Source organism: Sander vitreus, chromosome 15 (assembly GCF_031162955.1).
Source record: "Sander vitreus isolate 19-12246 chromosome 15, sanVit1, whole genome shotgun sequence".
In the NCBI taxonomy this organism is placed as follows: Eukaryota; Metazoa; Chordata; class Actinopteri; order Perciformes; family Percidae; genus Sander; species Sander vitreus.
In genome coordinates this window covers 27,472,632-27,481,732 of record NC_135869.1, presented here as the reverse complement: position 1 = coordinate 27,481,732, position 9,101 = coordinate 27,472,632, and the positions used below count along the sequence as shown (strand labels likewise).

Here is a 9,101-nt window from a genome sequence, read left to right as displayed (position 1 = left end):
TTCTATCATTCGGAGTGAATCCAAACGACACATTTCGCTCCTTCATTCATCTGAAGAGAGAGTGACACGCTGTGCGCGCGAGCACGCGCGCGTGCAGGAGGAGGAGGAGGAGGGGCGAGAGGGAATCCCAGGAAGGGGTTACAAATATCGCGTTGCTGCTGCCTGTCGCCCCATCCAGTCAGTCTCCAGTTTGATAGGAAGCGAAAGATAAAGAGCAACCAACGGACGGATGAATACGAGTTTAAACTTTATGTGTTTTTGAAGAGGGACGAGAGGAAGGCACGCGCTCTCCTACCTGCCAGGGATGGTTACGGGACCGGACAGACAGACAGACAGACAGCGGAGAATCAGCGGCAATGTCACGTCATCAGCCCCGCCGAACGGCTCAAGGATGGGGAGAGTCTCAGAGCAGCGCTGCCTGACTATACGGTGCAGTAGTGTGTAAAGTCATCGCTCGGTTGGAGCTTTTTTGTTGTTGTCCTTTGTGACCAAATGTGTGAAGAAGCTCACGTTTCTTCGGGAGATTCTTGTGAAACAACAGAAGAACTTGGGAGTCATACATTGTGTTTGCAGTGATTGTTCAGGCCTCCGTCAGTCGCTCGGTTCGGCTGGAAAAGCTTTCGAAAGCGCAGAAAACCCCTCTGGCACAATGTCAAGGATGCTCCGAGAGGGAGCGCAGACCGCAGGGCCAGCAGCATGACTGGCAGCCCTGAGACACTGGAGGACACGGGGCACAAGTGGAGCTGAGAGAAGTCTTTGCTGCTTTTGTAAAGAGACATTTTTAACCGGACGGAATGCTTGACATTTGGGTATTATCCTCGGCTTCTTCGACGTGACCCTGTGTCTGTGCGCCTCTTTGGCTCCGAGTGCGCCAGGACGCTGCTTCTGCTGCTGCTGTTCGGGTGTGAACTGGAGCATAGGTGGAAGCCGCAGCCTTGCCCGGGTCAAAAACACCGATTGAAGAGAGTTCAAGAGGTTGTTTGTAGTCAGAGGAAATCCCCGCCAGGAGCCCTGCTGCTCTTCATCACGCCATGGATGACTCGGGGATAATCCGGCGCCGGAGGCTGCAGGTGAGCTGCTGAAAATCACCATCCTGTGATGTGTCTCTTAGCCTACTTTACTTCTGTTTACAGCTGTAGGCCACACAGCCAGACAACATCCCATTACACCAATAGTCCACTGGCTTATTTATGCATTCCTAATGACAAGGTAGCCGAGATTTCCCGGTTGGATTTTATTGTTTCAACAATCCTTAATGTGCCAAGTGGAACCTATCAATGTACTTACATGCCTCAGTTTATATCATGGCATTTCCTGAGACTCTTAAAATGATTTGAGCTTATATGATGGCTTACATCATGGTATTTAATGCTCTTATACTGTCAGAAAAATTTGACACTGTCCTCCCCTGAAAAACGCTCCCATAGGTCCTTTGTTCAAGCAGCAATTACCATATAGCCTATTTACGTTTCTAGCAGAGGTGCCTGTAGTAATTCTGATGCGTGCAAAGCAGGAAGTAAGGTGACTGAATTTCCACAGAGGCAGGTTGGGGTGGTGGATGGGTCAAACATAGCCCACTTACGCCCAGGACTAGTCTATATCCCTGACATTCCTCTACCGGGATTGCTCCGGTGCCGCTGGAAATTCCGCCGGATGTCACTCTTTTCGCCGATGCCCGTCCCCTTCCTCTTTTTTTATGTTGGCGTTCTCGTCGAATATGACGTCACTTCTGTTTTGCGTGTCTGAGTTGGAGAAAAACATGGACGCCACCCGGAAAGCAGTTGTTGCGGTAGCACCAAGGGGGTAAGCCTCTCTTCAGAACTCGTACGTCCTATGGCGCCATTTTGATGCTACCAAACGCTCACCCGCCGTTAGCATCCCATTGACTGCCCATTCATTCTGACGTCACTTTGACAGAGAATAACTTTACATCTGAAGCGTTTAAAGACTCTATTTGTCCGTTGTTTATTTCTAAAGAAACACGACAATGTATAAAAGGCTCCATTACCTTGTAGCTCACGTTATGGCTCCGTAGCAGACGTTTTTATAACAATAGGCTAACGATTGGGTCATAACCACGAGACTTCCTGTCTCATAGTAGAGGAGTTACCGTATAGTACAGGAGAAGCTCTCAGGCAGTTTGGACTTCCATCAGCTGTTTAAGTGTAATGACTAATGTTAACTATCATTTTAGTGATCAATAATGAGCCTGTGTCTATGTTATCTCCTTACATATACCTACGCTCTCCGTCTCTGCTAGATTGGGAATGATTGAGATTTCTCTTGGCACAGCTACCAGAAGACTTCCAACTTTCAGACAGGTTGCTCACGTCACATCTACGTCTTCAAGCTCAGTTGGAGGCTGCTCAGTAACGCTCAGCCATCACCGGGAAAGAGCTTCTAATGTCCTTCACTGGTCTCCGTCCAGAGACACGGGATCTGTTGGTCCAGTTTATATACAGTCTATGGGTAGCACTGGCCGAGCACCATCGTACCAGGCGCTGTGTTAGCAACGCTAGCCACGTTTAGCAACACCTGTTTGAAACAAGTCTTCAATCAATATTACACTCGCAACAAGACCGATTCCCATACCCACAGGCAGTGATCCGGACGCAGTAAGGTATTGCAGTAATACGAGTGATTGAAATCGTCATTTAAACAACCAAAGCGGTCCAAAAAACAATGAAAACAATTCATACTTACAAGTCGCACAGGGACCAGCCATCTTGGATTCTGTATCAGAATTCTTGCTCGGTGTCCTCTGAGTTCGACCGAGTGGGAAAGGCTAGGCAACGTCCTGTCTTTCTCGTCGGAACGCCGACACGGATAGATAATAGAACGCAATATATCTGTCCAATCCAAGTTTTCTGTTGGACGACTTAAACAGCTCTTAGCCCCTCCCCAAGACGATTGTGATTGGTTTAAAGAAATGCCAATAAACCAGAGCATGTTTTTCTCCCATCCCAGAATGCTGTGTGGACTAGACAGACAGTCTGGCAATGCCAGACAACTAGAAATGTAAATATAGGTCATAATCGCTGCTTGAATAAACAGACCTATGGGAGTGTTTTTCGGCTTACAGGACAGTCTCGGTCACACAGTGTGTCTCAGGTGCTGCGTGTATTGCATCAAAGTGACCCTATTTTTTTTTTATAAATACACAATGTCACATTCATTCAGACTGGTTTAGCTTTGCTGTGATGTTCTATCACCACTATAAAGCTCATTTTGGATCATCTTTAGTTTAGTTTAGACCAGGGGTCTTCAGTCCCTAACTGAAAGAGAGACGGAGCAGGGACCCCCTACTACTACTAAGTTGCATATTAAACTGGGCCTACAATAATGTGTAGGGCGGCCTGAAGCCTTTACATAACTTTTTAGTGCATAGAATACTAAGCTATTAAAATAATAATTGTCGGCCTGATTTTATAAGATGTGGCCCAGTGAATCCTTAGGATTAGCTGTATCTGTGGATGGCTACGTCAGTGACTACCTTACCTATAGGTCAGTAAGCCTATCATCAGTGGGGATTTATATGTGCTAATAATATGTTGGATTCATGTTAAGACATTTTTTAATCTTTCAAAGATTAACAATTTTTTGGAGGCCCCCCTGTAGTGACTCTGTTGAAGATCCCTGGTTTAGTCTATACAGTCTCTTTTACCAAATGCTGGTAATGAATCGTCACTCATGCATGTTGATATGACGTGTTCAAATGACTGCGTTCATCCATTATGGAGCAGCCTGCTCAGCCACGGGTCATACACCCCCTCCCCCCCCCCCCCCCTCCATCTTTGGGTGAGTCAGTGAAGTGAACTGAGCAGAGATGAGAGCAGCCTGCAGGCCGGGAGGAGAGCAGCCTCCTGCAAACACGAGTGCAAGTCTATGTGCATTTATTTTCTTTAATACAGTGGTTAGCTTCGTAAAAATGAAGAGTGGAGAGAGAGAGAGAGAGAGAGAGAGATGAGGGTGTGAATGAATCAAGGGAGGATTAGTAGTGAGGTGTGCTGATGGTTTCATGTCCCATCATCCCCGCTGCTCAGCTCACTGCTCACTGCTGCTGTGATGTACGACAGGAGCTGCAAGAGAATTTATCATCTCACAGTCAGACTCACAAAGTCACTGACAGTTTATAGATATAGGCCTTGACAGTTTAAGGATTTGGTGTATGTCTTTGTGTGTGTGTGTGTGTGTGTGTGTGTGTGTGTGTGTGTGTGTGTGTGTGTGTGTGTGACACACATTCTCATGAAAGGGTTTGTATGATCACGTGACAGTTAAGTTTAGCCGAGAAAAGGTGACTGTAAGCCGGGTACAGAGCACCATGAGGTGACCGTACTGTTGCAGTGTAGTTTAGCCGACAAAGATAATAATAATAATAATAATAATAATAATAATAATAATAATAATAATAAATAAGTGATTTATACTTTATTAATCCCGCAAGGATTAGAACACACAGGCCTGAAATACACACATGTTCAGTACCTATACATGCACCACTGGAGAGATGTCAGAGTGAGGGGGCTGTTCATGGAAAGGCGTCCTGAGCAGTTCGGTGTTCGGTGCCTTGTTCAAGAGCACCTTGGCAGTGCCCAGGAGGTGAACTGACACACAATCAATACTTTGGTCCGTACGACAAATACGTTTAGACACCAAAATGACTAGTTAAGGTCAGAAAAAAGATTGTGGTTTGGGTTAAAACAATGGCCCCCCTTAAGTAGTACCCCCGGGACACAAACACCCGTTTCCTGGGTGAAGGTCTTGTGTTTTCCCCGGGATATGAACTCTGCTCCTCGGCTTAAAAAAGCCCTGTGTTTTAGGACCACCCCGACCCCGCCCGCCTATACGGACCAGAGCGGGTTTGTACAGCAGCAGTCAATGTGGTGCTGACAGTAATACATATGTGGAATACATACAAATTACAGTGCTTTACTTTTCATAGTGATATGTATGACTGGTTCTTGAGAACAGCCTGGTGTGTGTGTGTGTGTGTGTGTGTGTGTGTGTGTGTGTGTGTGTGTGTGTGTGTGTGTGTGTGTGTGTGTGTGTGTGTGTGTGTGTGTTGACATGTGATTGGCTCTGCGTGTCCTATTCAAGTGCCTTGTCACTCCCCTGGGTCTCATCATCCCAACCGTCACTCTCTCTGACACACACTCGTTCATTTTCTCAGCACCATATGGTGACACACCCCACTCCCCTTCAGTTAGGGGTCAAGGGTCACACCCATGATGCATTGCTTCAACATGACCAACACGAAACGAACATCTTCGTGCCTGGTGACTCTCTGTGATGCTGCATTTGACCTGCTGAAACACACACATGTACTATTGTGCGTACAAGACAAACATATTTTTTACACCTCTTTTCATTATTATATTTAGTGTTTTTTCACAAGATAAATGCTGGAACAATGTTACATATTACAGATTGTTCACAGAAATGTCCTATTTTCAGTTTATTTATTTGTATTACTTTATTTAACATGATGGTAGAAGGTGCAATATGTAAATGCTGCTATTAAACTGAGATCAGATCAGACAAGAGAGTACTGACACATTTTATTGGAATAGTTTTTTATTATAACTTTCGTTTCTGTGATAAATGTTCTGTTTGACTGTTCAATGTTCCTTGCTTATCAAAAGAAAAAGACTTCATATCTATCTCATCCTTGCATACAAATATACAGTAGAGCAGTTTTGATGGTGTCTCATGTTGTAATGCTCCATGACATGTTTTATCTGTTACACAGTGAATATTGAACTTCAGCTAAACTAAAAAAATAAATAATCCCAAATCAAAAGATAATCACAATATCTGGCACAATATATTGCATATTAGAATCTTTTTCCCCAAATCGTTCAGTCCTAGTAAATACGTCAAAACTAAAATACAGATTTTGAGCACAAATACATTTTAATGTCAGTTAGACTAGACTAGTTTTCTTTACCAGTCATTGTTATCACAGGCGTGACGTTCACATATAGAAATCAGATAAATAGCAACACAAAAACAAAGAGCACCAGACCATCTAGTATGCATTACACCAATAAGCCTCTTTTGTTTTTTCCCATCTGTTAAACCCAAACCAGTTAGTCAGTGTCTGCTGTAGATGATGACTGATCCGGTCACTGTGTCTTGGCAGGAGGACAATCATTGATTGGGCCTACTCCCAACCATTTTTCTTTCTCCGCGTGTCCACAAAATGATTGGACTGGCCAGCTCATCCCGATAGAGCGGCAAAATGCTTTATAGGCATGCAGCTCAGCTACTGCCATTTCATTATTACCGGGGCTTTTTAAAAAAAATGCCTTTAGTGCAGGCAAGATGACTTGAAGGACACAACAGCAAAGGAGCTTTTATAGGCTCGTCATACGGCAGGGAAACGAGTAGCAGGAGGCAAGGCAGCTTTATTTGTATAGCACATGTCAGCAACAGGGCTATTGAAATTGCTTTACATAAAACATTAAAGTGCTCATATTCTGCTCATTTTCAGGTTCATAATTGTATTTAGAGGTTGTACCAGAATAGGTTTACATGGTTTAATTTTCAAAAAACACCATATTGTTGTTGTACTGCTCATTGCTGCAGCTCCTCTTTTCACCCTGTGTTCAGGTCTCTGTTTTAGCTACAGAGTGAGACCTCTCACTGCTGGAACATCTTTGTTGGCAGTCAGATAGTCGATAGTCGATCGATTAGTCGATTATAAAAGCCCAAGAGGACGTCCTCAAATGTCGTGTTTTGTCCACAACTCAAAGATATTCAGTTTACTGTCACAGAGGAGAGAAGAAAGTAGAAAATATTCACATTTAACAAGCTGGAAATAGAGAATTTGGACTCAAACCGATAAATCGATTATGAAAATTGTTGCCAGTGACAACTAATCGATTCATCGCTTAATCGACAGTTAAGTTTAGGCACACAAACACTCGTTTCCTGGGTGAAAGTCCTGCGTTTAATAACCCAAACATCTACCCTCGCCATCCTCCCTACACGGATCTTTGCGGTCTTATAAAGCAGTAGTCAATGTGGTGCATATAGCAATAAATACGTGTAATACATACGAACATCAGTGCATTACTTTTCGTAGCTATATGCACGGATTGGTTCATGAGAACAGCCTGAACGCACACACACACACACACACACACACACACACACACACACACACACACACACACACACGAAATACTTATACATTGTATGAGTGCCACAGTTGAACCATTAACTAGGTTATTTGTTGTCAAAGGGAACAGGCTTTGACAGAAATAGGCCATCTGCAGGTGAGATACTAAAAAGCCCAACATGAATCTGTGTCTAAACACAAAGCAATCCTAGGGCAAAATGCTCACACACAAACCCCAGCCATGGCACAATTGCACTCCAGCATTTGAACAGTTTGCACAGTCTCCCTTTCTTTTACACAAACACATTAACACCTGTACACTCCTGTCGGTGTGATAGCCTGGGACTAGAACGGATCAGACAATCGTTTAGAAGCTCAAACCTCAGCTCACTCCCCCAGAGGACGGTGCTAAACCTGGGTGAAGAACAGCAGCCATTCCTGTCAGAGAAAGGAGCAAATGTAGCGTGGAGTTGTGTTGCTTTTCTAATCTGTGATCGGTAGGGCATGTCATGTTTGTGACAGAGCCTCCCATCTGTTGTCAGTCACCCTTCGCCACCGCCAGACTTCATTAATGGGAACTGGGAGAGCTTGAAACTTCGGCTGCACGTCAGCCCCAGACGTGCAGCCACGCATTGAGCAAAACGCGTGGCAATCTGACACACTAATTACACCACAGGAGAATTAAGTCACAGAGATTTCAGGCTTCAGAAGATGTGGAATAGGAGCTGAGTAGCGAGGATAATATTTCCTTAATGATATATTGCGTGCTTATTCTTTGCAGAAACGCTGAGAAGACTTTAGAAGCGGACTGGTGTCTCCTGGCGCAATGGCCGCTGACAAAGTCTAGATTGGAATTGGGGATTGAGTTGTCTATTTCTCACTTTTTTACCAATTAAAGTGGAATTGAGGATTATGAGGGTAAATTGAGGCAGCTACTATGTGACACTCATTACTGAGAATTATAATAAAGTGAGACAACTCCTATGAGCTCAGCGGAGCGAGGAAGCATTTCATTGGTTCTTTCCAAGCGGGCTGCGAGGCAGTGATTGGTGGGCGTTTTTACAGGATTACAGCTACAGATGGCGGATCTTTTTAGATCTTTTTTAGCTCCTTTTTTCCGAGCCCATAAGTTATTTATTGCTGCCGGGGTATTAAGACCATTTCAAACAATATATAAAAAGGTGTATTTTGGAAAAAGTTACCAACCCTGCCTTTAATAACTGAGCTACCTTAACACATGGATATAATCGACAGCCCTGATTCACTGCACAGTTTCACCTCCGTTACAATTCTGCATTTTCTTTTCTACTGTGCGTCTCTGCGGCGTCATTGTAGCCGGGGAATAACTGTAACGGCACTGTAGCAGCACTTTCTAGCTATATATAATATAGTATAGTTGTGACATCACAACCGTACGAAAGTCCTGACAGCTCGTTTAAAGGCACAGGTTTCTGAATACGTGTGTATTTGGTGGTTGTATGTGGTTGTGTTTTTCCTCGGGTCTAGTCAGGGCTTGTTTGTACAGTTAACCCTCCTGATCAGAGGGAAGCCTGTCTTCACGCCCCTCTCTCTGGCTCTTGTAAGTCATCTTCTCCCCGGCTGTGACGGCTCAGGGTCAATTAGCTTTGATCGATGAAGGACGAAGTGAAGAGGGATCAATAGGGTGAATATTCAGCTGTCCTTGTAAGGAGGGGATTTGTGTCTGTTAACATGCAAACCCTTGGGACATGCAGTGGAAAGGCTGTGTACCTTGTGACTGGCTTTTAAAGAAGGCAAGATTATTATTTTCTGTTCTTACTTCCTATTCGTGTTATTGTCTTAATTGTCTTATTGGGTTCGTTATTACGTATATACTTATACTTATCGTTTGGTATAAAGTGGTGCATCGATATTCAGCTTTCTCCTCTGGAGGTAAATGTTATCCGTGACTTAGACCTAACCCTATGGATGGTGACTGGCAGCATAAAAACACTCTTGG

The 9,101-nt window shown here is 44.2% G+C and overlaps 1 protein-coding gene across 1 annotated transcript in view; it reads left to right on the top strand.

The window, feature by feature from the left end:
* Positions 1-1,031: 1,031 nt before the first annotated feature.
* The window catches only part of LOC144530748 (microtubule-associated serine/threonine-protein kinase 1-like), an 86,927-nt gene continuing 78,857 nt past the window's right edge, over positions 1,032-9,101 (top strand). Inside the window, exon 1 of the mRNA XM_078270457.1 lies at positions 1,032-1,070. Within this exon, the coding sequence (XP_078126583.1) occupies positions 1,032-1,070 (39 nt within the window). The remainder of the gene's footprint in view (positions 1,071-9,101) is intronic.